The sequence below is a fragment of the Parus major genome, chromosome 26 (assembly GCF_001522545.3).
Source record: "Parus major isolate Abel chromosome 26, Parus_major1.1, whole genome shotgun sequence".
NCBI lineage: Eukaryota > Metazoa > Chordata > Aves > Passeriformes > Paridae > Parus > Parus major.
In genome coordinates this window covers 2,628,511-2,648,794 of record NC_031795.1, presented here as the reverse complement: position 1 = coordinate 2,648,794, position 20,284 = coordinate 2,628,511, and the positions used below count along the sequence as shown (strand labels likewise).

General features: G+C 46.6%; 1 protein-coding gene across 1 annotated transcript in view; it reads right to left on the bottom strand.

The window, feature by feature from the left end:
• Positions 1–20,284, bottom strand: part of SYT6 (synaptotagmin 6) — a 35,610-nt gene that overhangs the window by 1,830 nt on the left and 13,496 nt on the right. The window contains exons 2-6 of the mRNA XM_015650368.3: positions 14,745–15,078; positions 11,670–12,228; positions 7,448–7,568; positions 6,051–6,222; positions 5,245–5,395 (exon numbers count right to left, since the gene is read on the bottom strand). Coding sequence (XP_015505854.1) covers positions 5,245–5,395; positions 6,051–6,222; positions 7,448–7,568; positions 11,670–12,228; positions 14,745–15,078 — 1,337 coding nt within the window. The remainder of the gene's footprint in view (positions 1–5,244; positions 5,396–6,050; positions 6,223–7,447; positions 7,569–11,669; positions 12,229–14,744; positions 15,079–20,284) is intronic.

Sequence of the window (20,284 nt, the reverse complement as noted above, 5' to 3'; positions counted from 1 at the left end):
CATCCCATCCCATCCCATCCCATCCCATCCCATCCCATCCCATCCCACCCTTGCCCAGCTCCTGCCCTGACATGTTCTCATCTGCTCTACGAGTTCCAACTTATGCAATGCCCAAGTTTAACCACTCAGGAGGAATTGCTGAACAATTTGCTTTATTGTCTTGTCAATCAATTCCCAATTGCGAGGATTCCTCATCAAAAAAAAAGGAAAATAAACAGTGTCTGTGTGTGCTGTGAAGTCAAAGTGCTCTCAGCTCTTCCCTGCTTTATTGCTGCTGTCTTTTCAGTTTAAAAATACTGTCTAAGCTCAGAAGTACTTGAGGCTTTCCAGTATGGTAATTTTAGTCCACAGCAGCTCTGTCCACAGCACTGGAGACATTTCTCAAAGGGAAATCAGATCAGAGACTTGGTGGATGGAGCAAACATTTTTTTTGCCATACTTAGGGGATCATAAATTATTTTTCATCTGCCTTGGGGGCTATTATCATAATTCAAACCCATTATTCCTGAAGCTTTTGAGCACTTGCCCATCTCACCATCTTGTTTTATTAAATTCCAGTGACAAATGATAGACATCTCCCAGAGACAACGGGAGGAAGAATTTCCACTGCCTGAATCAATTCCCTCTCCTCCCACATCATTAGAAATTCTTTTCTGGTTGATATTAATGCTTAAGCATGTATGAATTTCATTTCTCTGGGTGAAAACTTACTTGGGGAAGCAGACCTCACCCTTGGCAAAGCCATCTCAAATGAAAACAAGAGAACAGCAGGTTCTGAGCACAGAGATGGAGTGCAGGGTTTGACCTGAGACCTTGGAAAAGACTTCTTAATTTAGAGACCACGAGCAAAAATGTGGGTTGGTAGTTTAGATAGAAAGACATTAAGCTAGGTAGTGGAAAATTCTAAGGTTTTAAAGTTAAGATATAGAAGGAGTTATAAAGGTAATAAGAAGTTTTAAGATGTACCAAGTAGTTTTGTGTGTCATTACACGATTGGTTAAGAAAGCCCGCACTGTGGCAAAGATGTGTTCGACAAAATAATTAACTCTTGGTGTGAAAGTAAAAACACTCTTTGTGGCAGTAGTTTTTTGGCCAATTAACCTTTAAGAGACCTGCTAACCTGTGGTCTTTTGACCCCTGACCATGAACATCTGGCACATACGGTGAAGACATTCTCACTCCTCCATGAGACCGTAAAAGAAGAGTAATAAATCATGCTTTAAAACATCTCCCAGTAGTCCCATGTCTCAAAATCCCAGTACCAAGGATAGATCCAAATGACTAGAGAGGAACCTGGAGATGCTTTTCCTTCATTTAATTAGAAAAGGTGAGACATGCATAGTTTAGCCAACAGTCAGAAACAAATCAATCAAAGTTCAATCAAAGTCAAACAGGCCCAGAAGTCTGGGAGGGCTTATCTTTAAAGATAAATGATTATTCTCCATTATGGACAAGACTTGGCTGTCAGCAGAGTTATCAGTTTTTATCTGGAGCAATGTTTTAAACAAATAAGTTCTCCCCTGCTGCATGTCAGAGGCACTTGGCAACACCGAAGACCCGTTTTGCATCGTGCTGATGACACGACTCTGTCACACCAGGGTTTGTACTTCATAGATAACAGGGAAAATCCCCATTTTCAGAAGTTCCCTTTTCAAAGCCTGGAAGAACAAGATGTAATATTCTATTTCCCTTTGTGCACACACCCCAGAACCTGGCTGATGGGTGGAGGAATGCAGAAGGAACATGGGTGGGGTGGCTGAAGCACCCGGGAAGGGTGCAGCTGCCAGCAAGACCTCGGGGTTGAACACTGGGAACAGCTTGTGCTGAGGGGAAGAATTTATTGTCAGAACAACCCCACAAAGAGGGATTCTCCCTTTCTGCTCAGAAACTCGCCTTCTGAACATCTGTGTGAGTAGGATAGCACTTAAAACCCTGTAATTAATGATTCATTTGCACATGTTCTCCATGTTCCCTCTTTAATGATGATGGTCATTAGAGAAGTGCAGTCATTATGGTTTGTTATTCCCTGTTGATAAATATGGAGCAACGAAAGACATGATGTGCATCTGAAGCATTTCCCTTTTCACTGGAGCCTTTTCCAGCACTGAAAGCAAAGAGGGAGCGGCACCAGCTCGTGGAGAAAGGGCCCAAATTGCTGTTGACACAGAAATGAGGGGTTAGGTCATGTTAGTCCAGCACTGTGGCTGCTGGGACAGGCTGGAGCTGCCCAGGTCCTCACGGTAGACAAAGAATCATGGCCCAACACAGGAGGAGTCTGGTCCAACACCACAGACACAACCATCCATCCATCCATCCGTCCATCCATCCATCCATCCATCCATCCATCCATCCATCCATCCATCCATCACTCCCTGCTGTGGCAGGGTAAGGGGGTCAGGGCTGGGCCATCCTCCTGAAGCAGCACAGCCCTGGTGACATTTTCCTGGCAAATTCACCAGAAATTGTGACTCTGAGCTGTACTCAAATTATGGTGGGAGCTCCTCCTCCTGGCCAAAGATTTTCCAAGGCGCCAGGCAGGGTGTCGGTTAGCAAAGAAATTCCATATTCCCACACTTTTCTCCTCCCTGAGTGGTGGGGAGGGGGGTGGGACCCAGCTATAGCGTGGGGAGATGGCAGCACCTGGAGCAGCTCCGTGTCCCCACACAAAGTGCTCCAGTCACCCATCCCTCCATTTAGACATCCAAGGGACAATTCAATCCGGCTCCCTTGCCTTGCTTTTAGGTCAAGCACTCAGGGGAGACTCAGATGAGGCCAGAGGCTGCTCCTGATGGTCAGAGCACACAGAGACCATCACAAGGATCATCTGGGAAGCGAATGCTCCATTTGCTGCTGCCCAGCACAAACGCTCTTGGAGGTGAAGATGAAGAAGACAAAGAGGAAGGTGAAAATGATGGCTCAGGATGCTGGCACAGCCCAAGTTCATCCCCACAAAGAGTGAGGAAGGCATGAAGGGCCGACAGTTCTCCCCCAGCATCCTCAGAACAGATGGACAGAGAGCCAGCAGCCCACAGAGCCTGGAAGGATGGAGCAGCTGCACAGGGACCCAGAGCTGGGATTGCAGGACCAAAACCCCAAATTTCTTTTCAAAGGCGCCCAAACACAACATAGAAGAGATGATGCAATGTCTTGCAACCAACAAATACCATTTCCCATTATTTTCTCTCCAGGAGCCTATGCCTTTTCTGTTCAGTTTTTCTTTTAGGCTGCACTGGGGATTTGCAGACAGCCGTGCTAAAACTTAAAAGGGCAAATAAACACAGGGACCATTTGCTTGCTCACTCTGTGCACCAGTTTGTGGCAAAAATGCCAGAACAGATGATCAGAGGGTTTTTTCTTTCCTTTTAAGTAGAGCTCCTGACCTGTGCACTGAGGGCTGAAATGATTCACTCGGTTTTTTTCCAGAGTCTTGGGGGCTCAGCCATGGTTTTAAAAGTGTATTTTAGAAGGTGAGTCATCTTACATGTCTTCCTTGGTTTCTCTGTGTTTCATCATAACAAAAATGCCTCTTTATTACTTTTTATCACTTTAAAATCACTATTACTTAGTGATTTTCAAAAACTTTGCAGGAGTTTTTCTTTAAAAACTCCACCTGCATCTGAAGAACAGCGCAGTAAAGCCATAAATATTGCAACCTGGACAAAGAACTCCTGCCCCTGGGTCAGCCATGGTAACTGTAGTCACATTGTGAGATGCTACAGATGCCAAGAGATCAAATGAGAAATAATTCCTTTTCTGCTGAAACCTTGTGGCTGCTGGTCCCCAGCTCCCTGTGGCGGTGGGAGGTGACATACAGAGCCTGCTCAGGCCCAGCAGGGGAAGGGGAATGAACCCCTGGTTGCTGTTCTGCACCCAAGGCAGATTTAGCACTGCACACGAAGTGCACAAGGGTTTAATTCTGCTCTGACTCAGCCCTGCATAGCTGATCCCTGTGCTGATTCACAGCTCAAGGTGAGCTCACAGATCACCTCAAAAGAGAGAGGGTGAATTTACAGGTGTCCACTGGCTGATAAATCCACCTCCAGTGGGTCTTAAGCCAAAATATCAATGCCAGGTTTTCCTTTGTGTATAATTGACCTGGGCTGGGACAGAGGCACTGAGCACAAACTGATTTCTTAATTATACAATGGTTTGGGTTGGGAAGGAACTTAAAAATCATCCAGCTCCAATCCCCTGCTATGGGCAGGGGCACCTTCCACTATCCCAGGCTGCTTCAAACCCCATCCAGCCTGGCCTCGGGCACTTCCAGGGATCCAGGGGCAGCCACAGCTTCTCTGGGCACCCTGTGCCACCTCCCCACCCCTTCTTGTTGGAGGAAAGAGAAGATTTCAAAGAAAGACAGGGTTTATACAGTAATTCACTCTACTGTGGAGTCTCAGCAACCCCTGTGTCTGCCTTTCAGTGCAGCTCAGCACTGAACTTCAAGGGGAAAATGAGATGCTTTTTCTTAAGTACTTATTCTGTGGCTTTGAGCGAAAATAGCTCCCCTGTCCCAGACACAGAGGGAGGTTTTATTGCCTTTATTATAGTATCACTGGCCTCAAACACTTGTGCTTTTTTCTCATACTTGAAGTGTCAAAGGCATGTGTGTCCTTTTCCACATCTCTCTCCTCCAAAAATTATGACCTAAACCAGGCAAAGCCAAATAGCTCTATAGAAGTGTGAGAAATTGGAGTGCAAGGGGGAAGAAAATGCCAGAGATGGTCAAAATGGTACCCAGGCATTTCAGCCCTATTTTATCATCTAGGGCTGCATCAAGTCAATCTCTTTCTCTGGAGATGCTTAGAGCTATTACATTTGTTCTATTTATTCTCCCTCAAAGGCTTGGAGATGAGTCAACAGAAAAATCTTTTAGGATGAAAAATTGAAACTTGAAATAGGCAATATCCCTGGACAATTTGTTCTGCAATCAGAGCAGCATTCTCTTTCCTTACTTCTTTCAATCTCTAATTTAAAAAGGAAAAGGAAAAAAAAAAGAAAAAGAAAAATCCCTAAAATGTAACAGTCACATCTGTAAATACAGTTCTGTTCAGTCTCACTCGTGAGCTCAAGGAGCTATTTTGAGGCAATACAGAAGTGCTTGTTTTCTAGAGTTCATTTCTGGTGAGAAAATTCCCTCAGTTCTGCTCAGAAAATCCCAGGCGAGAGCAGGAGCTCTCTGAAAGCCTGGAGCCAGCCCACTCCCGCACAGCACTGGCACTGGAAGGGAAGGACAAGCCCACACACCTCTTTAAAGGATTTCTTCACCTCCACCAGTGGGTGCCAGTGGGCGATGGGCTTGCGGGGATAGGCCAGCATCTCATTCCAGTGGTCTCTGCCCAGCCCCTCGGCGTTGACCCCCACACGGCATACTCCGATGATCTCGTTGTGGCCCACCCTGAGTAACAGCAGAGAAGCAGCACCATCACCATCCATCATCCATCCATCCATCCATATATCCATCCATATATCCATCCATCCATCCATCCATCCATCCATCCATCCATCCATCCATCCATCCATCCATCCATCCATCCCTCAGGCTGCCCACACCTGGCCAGGTAGAGCCAGGACCCCACTGTTGGTGAGCCTGGGTTGTTGTGTCTGCCCCAGCACTGCCATCACCATAGGTAATTAATTACAGTTCTTAAATGATTTCAACTTCAGGTCAGCCCAGACAGAGAGGTGTGAGTAGTGCTCTACAGCAAGAATAACCCCAGGTTCAGTAATGCCTAATTCATACACCCCATGCTGCTAGGACTGACATTATTTGCTTTCTAAGATGGGTTGCAGGACAAGTAAATAACCAAGGGAGACATGGCACTTGCTCAAGGAAATGCCATAAAGCAAGGACCAGCTTTGCCAAACTTGCTATTTTTCCATAGCCATAAATATCAATGTCACTGTAGCGATAAATCACCAGAGACAGGTGGATACCACTGAACTCTGTACAGTGAGGCTATGGAAAGCACTGTGGAAAATTGCATTTGAGCAGGAAAATCTGCACCCAATGGGATTCTCTCCCCTCCAGCTCTCCAGAGCCTCCCACCTACCGATCGTAATCCATGACAGAGATAAGGAGGCTGACTTGATCCATGTTTTCAGGGGGAATGTCAAAGATTATTGCTTCATTGTAGGTGGGATTAAGTGTGTTTTTCTTTATGGTGGTTTTCTTCTTTTTCAGTCTTCGCCCATCACAGAGCAAAGACACTTTGACATATGGATCTAGGGAGGAAAATATAGGAGAAGACCTTTTGTTGATAGAGGTGCGTTGTTACCTTTGCAATATAGAAACAGGTTTATCAGAGGATGGGCTGTGAGCTCCCAGGAGCCAGAGGCACTCTTCAATGTGGCAACGTGACTAGGGGGAGACAGAGTTCCATTGTCCCACCCCAAACCCCTTGTGAAGGGCCGCCCAGGAGTTCTGATTGATACTGAGTCTCTGGAGGGTTTCTCCCTTGCTGTGTTTCTAGTGGTCCCTGACCCTCAACTCCACCCTCAAGGGTGGAGACCCTCGGGAGTTCTGTCCCTCAAAAACCCTGGCTCTGCCTTTGTTAGGGGCTCTTTGTTTTGGATTTGAGTTTGTTCCCATGCTGAATAAATGGTTTCATGAACGGGAGCCCGTCTCATTGGTGTTCCATGCTGGTCCCCAGAACCCTGCAGCTTCCCTGGACGAGATCCTGAGGTTGCAGACTGCAACACTTCAAATAGACTTTTTCTAAAATTTTGTTTGCAGACCAGTAAAATCCTCCATTTCTCATCCTGGTGTGGGTGGTGACCTGAGGTTCAGGCACCAGAGAACCAGCACTGCATTATTATTATTGCAGAAAGGCTGAGCTGGCTTCACCTGAAGACTCAATTCTCAGACATTTCATATAGCATTAAGCTCCAGCTGGACAGAAACATTTTCTGCAAAGGTCTCTGTTGTTACTGTTTTTTGTACAATGAAATGCAAATACTCTGAACTTGGTGTCTGGAAAAGAAACTGGGTTTTATGATGAAAACCAGAATTTGTGCATGCTAAATTTGCAAGTCAGCTCTTTGAAAATTTCAAATGCAAACAGTCTTCAGGTGGTTGTGAGCCTCAGGTGTGACTATTGGCCACTGTACAGGGAAATGTACATTCCAGTGGGATTTATCCAGGATTTATGATCCTTTCCTGATCTTGGGGTGGAAGAATTGATTCTGGCTATAGAGGGTTCCAAGAGATCTAAGTGTCTAACCCAAGAGATGGATCAGAGCTCTGGCCCTGCAAACCCTCCAGTGGGATGGGAAACAAGCCACAGATAATTCTGCTTTAAAAATTTTTTTCGCACTTAAAACATGGACAAGGCTTTTTCAGGTATTTCTGAAAAACATGATGGTTCACCCACCATCTACTGAGGATATGGTGAAGGAAAAGGAGGAAATGTGGATGCAGGGGGGTCCTCCTCAGCCACCAAACACCCACCTGAGTAACCTGTGATGTCCATAGCTTTGAGATTCCTGCATTTAATGACTGTTAAGGTGAGGCGACCTGCAGTTGGCAAATAACAAAGGGAAAACATGATCTCGCCCAGGTCCACGCTTTCCTTCAATAAAACAGAGAATACATTTTATTGGAAAAGTGCAGAACCAGCCAGGTGCCTCCTCCCCCACCCCAGCACTTCCTCTGTTCTGCCATTTGGAGTGAAGGGCACTTTATGGTGGTGATTCCAGTGCCCCCCAACATGATTTGGTTAAAAATGAATACAGAGAACAGGAAAAACAAGTTACACCTTTGCATCTTAGTTAAGGACAATCTTCCTCTGCCTCATTGGAGTCCATGCTTCCTATCGTAACCTCCCAGCTATGCACAGCTAATGCCCAGCTGATTCACTGCTGCTCCACTGCTCACACAGAGGAGATGGGATTTCTCACACCAAATCAATGCAGTGAGGTAATCAAATTAGTATCGAGTCTTATTTGAATGTACAGAACATGTCTCCAGTGCCTGGTTCCTCCAGGAATGTGACAAACACAGGAAGGTGACAGAAAGATGGACTCCTAACATGCAGAAGCTGTTCCCTGGCTGTACACTGCAAAAATCTCCTCAGAAACTTTATGTGACAGCCAGTGCCATCAGTTCATAACATCACAGACTGGTTTGGGTTGGAAGAGACCTTGAATATATTCTAGTTTCAACCCCCTGCTGCAGACAGGGATGAATTCAGTAATAAAGGTTTATGACTGACAGTGCCTAACATTTCTGCATAAAATGAAAATGTCTTTGAGTAGCACAGCGGTTTTCTCTAAAGCTGGGCAAGAGGTTTTTTTGGCAACTGTGGGGTCAAAGATTTAAGCCAGAAGACAACCAAGAAGGGCCCATTGAGCTTTTTTGTTTGTGACATGTCTACATTTGGAGTACCAAGCCCTCTGAGATGGCCTCAAGGAGCTGGCACAGCATGGGGCTGTGTGTGTGTGAGTACAAATGGGAATTAACCAGCAGATGGCACTCAGAAAGGTTTGGTACTTTTGGATTACACAAAGGCCAACACAATTTACTCTTTTAGTGCCCCATCAAATAACTTTTATCCATGGCTCTTAGCACTTCTTAGCACTGCAGCTTCATTGACTACACCTCCTAAAAGCCCTTTCCATCATTGCCTTGCCCACAGGAATTCAGGGAAAAATAAACAAACCAAATGTCTTATTTAAACTGGAAAGCATCATTATCCAAAATCAGCAGAAAGATTTCCAAACACCTTCTAAAAATGGATTTAAAAAAAAAAAATCTTATTTTCTACATACAGATCCCACATCTGTAGAGCAAACAACCCATTTATTTTTGGAAACAGTGTGTTTGATTCCTTTCAATGTGATACAATGATCTACTGAAAAGAAATTGTAGCTGTTAGGAGTAGTGTGGTGGAATTGGAAAGACAAGTAAATGCACTTAAAGCTTTGCTAAGTGTTAGGGGAATAGATCTTGTTGATGGACGAGGTTTTTGCCAAATTATTTCCTGCTCATTCTCAGGTAAGGCAAAGATTAAATCTTTATTCCACTTAGATGTGCAGAATACTAATGAATATTATATAAAATTTTGATTGGCTCTGTTCTTTCATGCATTCTTTGCTGTTAGTTGGTGTGGGAGGGATGAAGGCAGGAGACCTTGGACAAGATGTCAGAAGAGAGCAGCCCCATCTCACAGGGGGGGCTGTGAGAACACCCTCTGAACACCATCTCATCTTCTATTCCCCTCCTTGCACTGAGAGGACCAATTCAGGGTATAAAATGAATATAAATTGTTCTTTGACCTCATTGTATCAGGTCAAGAGATTTTTCTTTGCAACCATAAATACAAGAGAGTGAAGTGTGTCCTGTGGGTACATTATTTTCTTGCAGATTATAGACATTGGGATATTTCCAAAATTCATATCAGTACCTTTCAGGAAATAATGGAAGTTCTGAATCAATAGACTTGAAACCAAAGATGTTTCCCTGATTCACAAGCTGTACAGTCATTAATTAAGTAGCTGAGTGCTGGCTATTTGGCCAGCTCAGTGCTTAAAATGTGTTCCTACCCTCTTACCCACACCATTGATCTCATGCATTATTAGGCACCCAGAGCTTTCTTGGGGCTTTGTGCAAACTGTATTTATCCTTCCCAATTTTGATTAAACAGAAATGTCCTTGGGTGTGGTACAGCTGGCTGAGATGTCCCAGGAGCAGCACATTCCATAAGAATGGCACAGACAGGACAAAGGGAAGGAGCCAAATGTGGTGCTGGATGTGTCTGTTGCAGCTCTTCCAGGCTCCTGCTCAACATGTCTTGGGCATGGAGTTGGCTCTGCTCCCCTCACACCTTCTCTGGAGGCTTTTCCCTCAACAGCCCTTTTGTTGGTGCATCTCCACCTGCTTTTGTGGGGTTTTCCCCCATTAAATGAGATTATTTAGGCAGGAAAACATCCACTATGGCTTGCAGAACAGGCAGGCTCCTTCAGGAGGCACCAGCACATCAGGTGCACTTTGCTCCCCTTCCAGCAGTCCCTCTCTGGGTGAAGGATGTGCCTGGTGCCTGCTTGCCTCTCTGCCAGCATTTCTGCTTCAATTACCATCCATCAATCACAGCAACCATGGCTGTTTGCAAGAGCTGTGAGCTGTGAGCACCCTGCTAACTCAAACTGTTGCTTTCCTCATGGTTGATCCTGTGCCTCCTTCCCACTGCCCTCCCAGGCGAGATTCTAAAAAGGCAGCATAGCAGCAGCTCCCAGCACACCCCCAGCACGTCCCCAGGGTGCCTGGAAGGCAGCACCTCCGTCCCTGTGTCCTCAGGCTGGCAAAGCCAAAGCTCTCCGTGCCCTCCCAGCACAGCTCCAGCCCCTGATCCACCTTCCAGGGTGATGTTCTGTGTGCACCCCGTGCCCTCCGAATGCCCCAGGACTGTGTCCCCCTTGGGCACAGCAACACAGGACACAGGGCTGTGCAAACCTGTTGGACTTCACAGAGGTGTCAGGAGGTTCTGAACACCCTGCAGCAGACTGGTGGGGAACATGGTGCTGGGAAAAAAACCACCAGAGTTACAAAGCAAATTGTCTTCTGGCACTGCTGGCCACAAGAAATATTTGTGTTTGACAGCTCCCTCCTCAGCACAGAAAGCAGGGGAACAAAAGTATGAGATGAGTATGAGGAAAGCTGCAGGACAGATTTTTGTGAGTTGTGGTGTTCTGCCAGTCACCAGGAAAGATGTGACAGGGCCCACGCTTCCAGCCACAGGGATGGGGATGTCTCATCTTTCAGTCTCAGAAATAATGTGAAATGACAATGACAATGGCTGATTTGGTGTCCAGCTGCAGAACAGCTCAATCATTCATTGGCCCTTAAGACCAGCCAGATCCTCCTGGGAGGGCAGTGGAGGAGCAGGCAGCTATAATGGAGAGGTTAATGTCACTGCTCTGCACTCAGTGATCAATGTGAACACTTGGCTTCTCCTGCCAGCTCTGTGTGACACAGAAGGGGCTGGGACTTTTCCTCTCTGAGGCTTGGCTTCTCTTTCAGAGGGAATTCAACAGAACTCCTAAAAGACCCAAATCCAGCTGCTGGAAGAGTTGCCAGCAGCACATCCAGCATCTCTTAGCACCAAGGGCCCCACAGAGCTCTTCCTTATTGCGACCATGTGATGCCTTAAGCTTTTAGCTTTTCTATTTTTCATATCCTGTACTCCATTTGTGAATAACTCTGAACTCCATATAGACTGTTAGCAAGCTCTCTCCACATTTTTGTCAGACAAAACAATCCTTCCAGGCCTGAGAACTAAGGACACCCTCTGCCTCAGGCCCTGAGAAGTATAAACAAAAGTGAATTGTAGGGGGAGCAAACTGGGGATATATGATTTCATTACCTGAAGCTGTAATTAGAGAATAAACCCCTGATATGCAAACAGACCAAACTCATACCTGTCTGAAAAATTTGTGACCATTGTCCATCTTGGGTGTAGCCTCTGGGAGGCTTTTGACTGCCAAAGGTGTGTCTGTTGAAGAACTTTAATAAGCACTCGCTTTATTCTCTTAACTCTGTCTAGCTCATCACGGGTGCATGTGGCAGAGAACTGTGCCATGGCTGAGGGTCCCTGGGGCTAACAGGAGGCCAAGGAGCCCATCAGCTGGAGGATTTACCCCTGTGGAGAACCTCCACCCTGCCAGCAGACACTCACCGTCGTGGCGTACTGAATGTCCCTCCAGATGGAAGTCTCCCGGGAGAGATCCGAGTCCTCAAACAGGTTCTCCAAGATAACTTCTCCTATCATGTCATGCCTGGAGAACCTGTCAAAGTCAAAGACACTCAGGTGGAGCTTCCTGCTGGCCAGCTCCTCGTGGGGCACGGGGAAGTGGAAGGACTCGTCGAAGGTGGGGTTCAGAGTCTTCCTGTGCACTCGTGTCTGGAACTTGCGCTTGCGGTCAGGCAGGAGGTAGATCTTCACGTAGGGGTCCGAGCTGCCGCAGAAGTCTTTGGCTGGCAAGTCAAAAGCCCTGAGAATTCGGACAGTCAGCGTCTCGTTCTCATAGTCGTACTTGAGGGTGAAGTTGATTTTCCCACAGGTTTTCTCTGCCTCTTTCTTGGGGTCCTCGGTGTCCACAGTCTTTTGTTTGTAGAGCTCGGGCTTGATGCGGCCAATACTGGTGGGCTGCTCAGCCACGGCTGGCGGCTCCAGGCCATAATCCATGCTGGACACGTGCATCTGGCGAGGGAGGTGCCTTTTGAACGAGATGTGCCTGTAGGAGGAAGACACCAACAGCTCTCTGTGTTTACAAGGACATGGCTCTCCTTTTTCGCCCCAGACTCAGAAAGCAAGAGAGCACAGAACGAGTTCCATAGGTGCTCCTGAGCTCTGCTCTGAAGCCATGGGTATTGTGGAGGTGAACAGAGGGGAAACACCTCCAAAAACCTTCAAGGAACCAATCCAGAAAATTTCTTAAATTCCAGAGTATTTTCCACAAGCTATGTTTTCTCACCTGTGGCACAAGTCACAGCCCACAGCTGAACAGATGGGCCCAAACAACTCCTTACCCAAATCACAGACAGCACCACGTGAAGAATTCCCCCACCCTCAGTCCTTGTAAGATACTGGCACTAAACTCTCTCAGGCAAAACCAAAACCACCTTATTTTTGCTTTTTTTTTTTTTGGTGAGAGAGCCACAACCAGTTCAGAAAGCCAGGCTTTACTCATAGAACCACAGAATGGTTTGGGTTCAGAGGGTTTTAAAGCTCATCTCAATTCATCAGGGACACCTTCCCCTAGATCAGCTTGCTTCAAGCCCTATCCAGCCTGGCTTTGCTGGGTATTGCTGCTTCCAAACTTTTCCAACAGACTCATCAGAGACTGACAGATAATTTTTGACAGGGAGGGAGGCACAGCCTCGTTGGGAAGCCTCTCTTGCCTTGAGCTCTCCTCCAGCACAAGCTGTATGTAAGTAAAGCTTTATCTGAACAAAGCATAAAAGCTTTCTGTGGACTGAGGGCATTATTTCAGATTATCTAGCATTTACAAGAGCAGTTTATAGAGTTATTTAACCAAACTAAGAACTCTACAGCCAGAGCATTAGCTTTCAGTGATATGTGGTGCTTGGAGGCCTTGGCAGGTTCCTAAGAGGTATTTTGGGGAGGGTTAGGCTGGGCTGTGAATCAGAATAACCTGACAAGAAGAAAGTGGGTTTGAAACCTGCCCACGTACAGCCAAGTCCCATTTTGTTTGTCCTAATTCAGACTGGCTGAGGGTTTTTTTTCTCCTCTGTTGGAAAGGTGAAGTAAAAGCAGAAGGAGCATGTGCATGCAGAGAGGGAATCAGCTGCCCAAAACACAGTGTGGATAAATAAAAGGGTGTGGATCACAAACGCAGGTGGCACCGTGCTGATCTAACTCAGCTCCTACAAACAGGGGACTGTCATCCATGCCTCACTAATCCTGCAAAAGTGAAGTCAATTTTCTGAGCAGTGCCTGATTTCCCTGTCACACTGCTGTGCACGTCCCAGGCATGGCCAGCGAGGCAAACAGGAGTGCTGGGGCACAGCCAGGACCCTGCAATCCCTTTCCTGTCCCCGTTTCACCACCTTCTGTGTCAAGGAGAGATGCTGCATTTCACAGAATGGTTTGTGTTAAAGGAACCTCACAATTCACCTCATTCCACCTTCCACTGTCCCAGGCTGCTCCAACCTGGCCTTGGACACTTCTGGGGTGGGGCAGCCACAGCTTCTCTGGGCAGCCTGTGCCAGGGCCTCACCCCACTCCGAATAAAGAACCCTTTTCTAACATCTAATCTAAATCTCTCCTCAGTATCCAAGCTGGGAGGGAGTCCCAAGGTTCACACAACCTTTCCCTGAATTTCTGAGGATGATGTTGATGTCTCTGTCCCCATCTGAGCACAAGCACCAAGCACAGCTGGGTCTGGCCTCGTGCAACGAGCAATCCATCAATTGTGCTGATCTAATTGCTTCTGCCAGGAGCCACAACAGAGAGCGAGAGCCAAAAGGCCTAATTTTGTCTGACAGGGTGCATCATTGATACTTCAGCCTGCCTCTCATGCTGGAACAAAATTAAAGTGGCCAAAGCATGTGGGTGACTTGACACAATGAGGTCATGCAGTAATAGGGCTCAAATCCCTGATTTTTAAAAAGAGCTATGGTGAGCCAGTCTTAACACATTCATTGTTTAATGGCCAAGCTTTGGTCAGTAATCTGGTGTGTAGGTGCTCTCTTTAGTCTCGCTGATGGTATCTAAACCCTTAGCTCCATCCAACAATCCTGCCACTTTTCCAGCTGCTCACAGAGCAGTGTCCCTGCTGAGCACCTCATCCCCACCCAGCAGGATCATGGAATATCCTGAGCTGGAGGGGACCCACAAGGATCATAAAGTCCAGCTCCAACCCATGCACAGACACCCCCAAATCCCACCCTGGGCATCCCTGGAGTGGAGTTCAAACACTTCTGGAGTTCTGGCAGGGTCGTGCCCATCCCCTGGGGAGCCTGGGCAGTGCCAGCACCCTCTGGGGGAAGAAACTTCCCTGAGATCCAACCTAAATTCCCCTGGCACAGCCCCAGCCCTTCCCTGGATCCTGCCACTGTCACAGAGAGCTGAGATCAGCATCCTGAGCTGCCCCTCAGGAGGATCTGTAGTGCCTGATGAACTCCAACCTCAAGCTGAGCACCCATGAGCATCCCATCCCATCCCATCCCATCCCATCCCATCCCATCCCATCCCATCCCATCCCACCCCACCCCACCCCACCCTCACCTGGTGGAAGACGCCGGCTCTGTGGTTTGCCTCTGGATCCGCGTGCGCCGCATAATGTGATCCTTCATGGACATCTGCACCTCTGCAGGGATGTCCGGGGAAGTGTGGCTGATCTTCACAGCCGCCTCCAGGAAGCTGATGGCCCCCGTGTCCTTGAGCTTGTCTGCCATGCTGGTCTTGTTGCCTGCCTCGCTCCGCAGCACGGCCAGGTGGGAGGAAAGGGCCTTGTTCCTCCAGGGAACCCAGCACAGCTTCCAAAGGAGGAACACAAACACTGCCACCAGGGCCAGGCCACACACAATGACTATCACCGCAAGGAGGCTGACAGAGAGGTCTGAAGGAGAGAAGTGACAGGGAGGGATGGGAAAGAAGAAGAGACAGATGGCGAGAAAAATCATAAGTAAAAGGAAGAAATGGTCCAAACGGACCTAAATCACAACTAATGGAGACCTCTTAGCATATTCTTCAAGCCAGAGACCAAGTGAGCACCCCCTGACAGGCTGGGGACACACCTGGGGAGAAAATGGATGTCTCCATATGGACAGAGCTGTGAAGTTTTACACCCTGATGCTTCAACTGGCTATAAAATACCATCCTTGGTTTGTTCTGTGGCATCAGCAAACTGCTGAGTCTGAAATCAAGGAGATTGGTACAATTCCATGATAGAAACAAGCTTGGGTGCTGTACCACGGAAAGTGCCTTTTCGCTTCGTGTCACAGCTACTCAGGCACAGTAATGAAAAAAATCCATCTACCAGGGTCCTGGAAGTGGATTGCTGTTGTACTATCAGCGCCCACATCTTGTCCAGATGTGCCCATAGGGAATAAAAAGTAAATACCAACACCAAGGAAAAAATAATCACAAGCTGCTGATGCAGAGAAAACAAACATAGCAGGAGTTAGTACAGAAGGTACTACACAATCCTCCTCACTCTGAACAGCACAGGAGCTGCGGGTGTGCTCTGATATTCTGAGACACTTTTACCTCATGTGTGATGTATTTCAGTCCTTTTCTGGAAAGAGCTTCCTTACGTGTGGCTGACGAATCAGGAAAAATGGAAAATGGAAGATATATATACATGTGTGTGTGTATATATATATATATATATATATATATATATATATATAATCTAGGCTGTGAAATGATTCACAGCACTGCACAAAGATAAACATTGGCTATTTTTGCTTCCTCAGGAATATTCTCTCAGGCCAAAACTCCAAGAGATCGGGATTCCAAGGAATAGCAGTACCTGATGGAGGAGGCAGGTTTTGTTCTGGAGGTAAGTCTTCAGCATGGACAATTCCATCATGGATTGCCTTGAGCTCATGGAAAATTCCTTGATCTGTGCTATTTGTAGTGCCCAGTAAAGCCACACTCCTTAAATTACCCAAGCGCAAGTCATGACGGAAAGACAAACAAAATACACCAAAACCCCCAAAAGTTTATATGGAACAAGCATTACCTCTTATCCACCCTATTTATGTCTATTTTGGACAATAAATGTTTTGTGTGAATTTGAATTCTCTACCCGAGCCCCAAGGAATGGGGTGGGTGCCCTGAGCATTTCTGAGCTGGGGAACTCCCCTCTATGCCGCATCTCAGCTGCTCTAAACGTAATTCTTGATGTGCTTTGCCTTAAACAGGAGCCATAAAACACCTTCTGTTCCCTTTGGTCGTTTAGTTTTGTAAAGCTATAATAAGTCATTTAATCATAGAATCATGGGATGATTTGGGTAGAAGGAGCCTTAAAAATCATCTCGTTCCACCCCCTGCCGTTGGCAGGGACACCTTCCACTAGACCAGCTTGTTCAGACCCTAGATCTAACCTTGCCTTGATGTTAAGGCTGAGAAAAATCTGTGAAATACGAGGAAAGACTAGGTTTTTAATCTTGAATGAATAGCTGAATTAAAAAAAAATATGGGAAAAACTCCCCCAGTCACAACAAACCCCCCACCCACCATTGGTGAACCACGACAGCAAAGTGTTCAGGAACACAATTGTATCATCAAATTTTGCTCGGGTCTCCCTGGGAATGCAGCAGCCACTGCAAATTTTGGATTCTTGCGCCAGCTCCCGTAAGTGAAATCTCCAGGCAGCATCAGACACAAAATGTGACATCCACACCCGAACAAGCCAGCCCTGTGCAGTGCCTGGGAAGCCATCTGTTGTTCCTGATGTCCTGGAGGATTTTGTTTTTCCACTAAATTACTGAGCCCAGCAAATCCAGCAGGAGCTGCAGGCAGAGCTCCCTGGATGCCTGTGGGTTTTTGACTCCAAGGGAAGGGCTGGAAGGGATGGGATGGATAAACATCACCCAGAGGTTTTTGCAACTTCTCTTTCCCTTCCCAGCCTCTTGTACAGGTCATTTATTTTCTGTTGTAGCTCCAAGGTGGAAACACAGATTGATGCTGGGGTGAACAAACAGGTCCCATCTTACTCAATAATAAATAAGGTTGTACCAGTCAGCAGCAGAGCTTCCTCAGAGATTTGCCTAAATGTATTCTCGCCAAAGCCGAGAGCACAGAGGTTCCACTTCCCTATCCTTTGAGTTAAATCTTGGAATTGTGCCCAGGAAACTCAGTGTCAAACATTCATAAGAAAACTCAAGAACCTGGACTTTTTGCAAATATGTCTGTGTTGGTACAAAGGAAATCATTGCAATGCAGAATCTCTCACTGCTGGGAATTCCTGCGTGACAGAGAAGATTTTTAAAAATATATTTCCACCCATTCCAGGGAGTTTTATAAGCTACATGTCTCTGCCAGCACAGCAGGCTCATTAATGGAAACCATCAGAAATAATCAATTATCCTTTCAGAAAACCTGTTGCCAGCTTGAGAAAGATCCTGGTTTCTGTCACTCCTTGCAGAGCTGGCATTCATAATGTCTCTGACAAAATTCACAGATACTTTTATGCATGACCTCCTACTCCTTCCTCTGACAGCTGACACAAAGCACAAGTGGAAGGGATCAGAATTTTACAGACAGTTTTTAAGCATCTGCCTGCTTAGAATATTGGGTTGTTTGAAGATGACATTGAATTGTCCAAGACTTTTTTGTGACTTATTAAACTTAAATATCAGTTGGACAGAGTTGACCTTCATTGATTTAATGAGATTTCCCTTATGAATTTGAAAATACCAGTTAATTTCTAAAAAATACCTGCTATTGAAAATGCTATGCTTTAAATGTCCTTTAACTTACAATAAACCATAAAAACTAAATAATTCCCCACGTAAGAGAAAATGCCCCGGGGCCAGAGGCTGCTTTGGTATTCCCAGTACCAGTGGAGGTAAGGCCAGTTCCCCCAAAGGACACCTCAGCCCAGGGGAAGAATCAGCTCCTTGGTTGATATTAACACCCCTTCTTCAAGGTTTGGATCCAAGGGGTAGGGATGAGAGGGAAAAGAGGGGAAAGAGGGAAAAGAGGGAAAAGAGGGGAAAGAGGGAAAAGAGGGAAAAGAGGGAAAAGAGGGAAAAGAGGGAAAAGAGGGAAAAGAGGGAAAAGAAGGATGTGCCTGCATCCAGCAGTGAGGAAGGGCTCTAACGCAGGAGCAGCTCAGATCCCAGTGGCTCACAAGGGAGAGTCACGTCATCATTCTGAGCAATGTCCCACCTGGGGAAAAATATGACAAGAGCTACATTTTCATTCTCTTTCTCTCTTAAAAATTCACAGTTATTTGGCACTTCATTATCAGGTAAGTGCTGTGGTGCAAGTGCAGAGCAGCTCCAGCCATTCCTCACTCCAGTCCCATCAAACTCCCTGCTGCTCCCTCATCCTCACCCAGTTCCCATGGGAGGCATGGGTGAAGCTGGAAAATAGGTCTTATTACAACTTGTAATTGGAAATAAAAAGCTTGAAAAAGGAGTTTGTAAACACAAATTAACATGGCTGTTTTCCAGCCTGCCCCCCTCCCGGGAGCAAGCGCTGCTTCCCCAGGAACCTTTGGCTGGAAACCGCTTTTGGCTGCAGGGCAGCAGAGACAGAGCTCCCTCCTGAGCAAAGAAGAACAGGGAAGGGATGGACATGGACACTGAGAGGATCCACCCTGGAAGTGCTCAAAGCCAGGCCAAGACCTTGAGCAGCCTGTTCTAGTGGGAGGTGTCCCCACCCTCGGCAGGGATTTGGGACCAGATGATCTTTAAGGTTCATTCCAACCCCTCAGTATTCCATGATTCTGTGATTCTATAATCTACCTGCTTGAGTTGATATGCTTAGGATAAGCCATCGAGCTTATATATTTATTCTAATAAATATAAAATATATAAACACCACATAAAAGACCTGAAGCTGACAGCGATGAGGACACCAAGAGCACAAAAAAGACTGGATTCTCTCACTGTCACCCAAAACTGATCCCAGTTCTCCTTTGCCTTCTTGGTCTGTGTTTTTATTCATTTTGTAACAGCCAAACCCCTTGGTACTGAACCACACTAAAAAGCTCAAACCTGCAACTATTTCCAAGTTCACCACTTCCTACTGCCTTTTAATCAAAGACAAACAGCCCAAGGAAGGAGAAAGAAAGAAGTGGTTTGCAATGTAAAATTAGAGCTAAAAGCAAACTGAGGATGGGGCAAACATTCCTTGGTTAGTCCAGCCCTTCCTACCACAGTGTCTGTGGACTCGTGGAGCAGCTCCTCAGCCAACCCCCCTTTTTGTTTCATCCTGGATGGAGCTAATGAAGAGATACGTTCAAGTTGCCTTTCAGCTTGATGTCCCTGCTGACTTCCTAATGCCCAAACTGAGTTGCCAAAGAGGATAATTTGCGAAGTCCAACCCAAAAGCAATTAATAATATGACAAAGTCATGATTAGAGCAGTCTATTAGAGCAGCAAGACAATAGTGGTCTAATTGTGGCAACATTGACTTTTACCGCGGTGAAGTAGCTTGCACTGTCATTAAAGAGATTCATGGATAACTCTGAGTTTAATGTGCAGAGTTATATTTAATATCCCAAAGATGTAATTTAGTTTTCCTTCCACCCACTCCCTACAGAGAAAACACAACATATTTGATGGCTCCCTCAGCACTCCACCAGCCATTAGTTATTCCAGCTACCGGTTGCACTTAAACTAAGTTGGAATGGCACGAGTGGAAGTTGGAGAGGCTAGAAATTCTCCTTGAGGTGCAGTGTGGGACCAGGGTGATGCCACCAGCTTCCAGGACCTGGCTGTCCCCTTCCTCCCTTGTCATCTGTGAGGTTTCCTCAGGCTCTGGAACCCCTCACCAGGGCAGTGGGGACACTGACCTGACTTTCTGCCACCTTCTGCCAGACACAGCCACCAGCCTGGCAGGGACATCTGCCCTGTCAGAGGTTCTTCCTCCTAAGCCCTGTGGTGGATCACGGAAAATCTGGGCATCAGATCATCAAGAGAGAGAGAGCTTGGGCTGCTTTGCTGTCTGCTGGGGTCCCTTCAGCTGCAAAAGCAGCTCCTGGCTATTCTGAGCTGCAGCCTGGAGCATGGAATATCCTCCCACAGAAGTTCCAAGGCTCCTGGAAGGGCAGCTCCAGGGGCTGTGGTGATCCCCTCACTCACGCT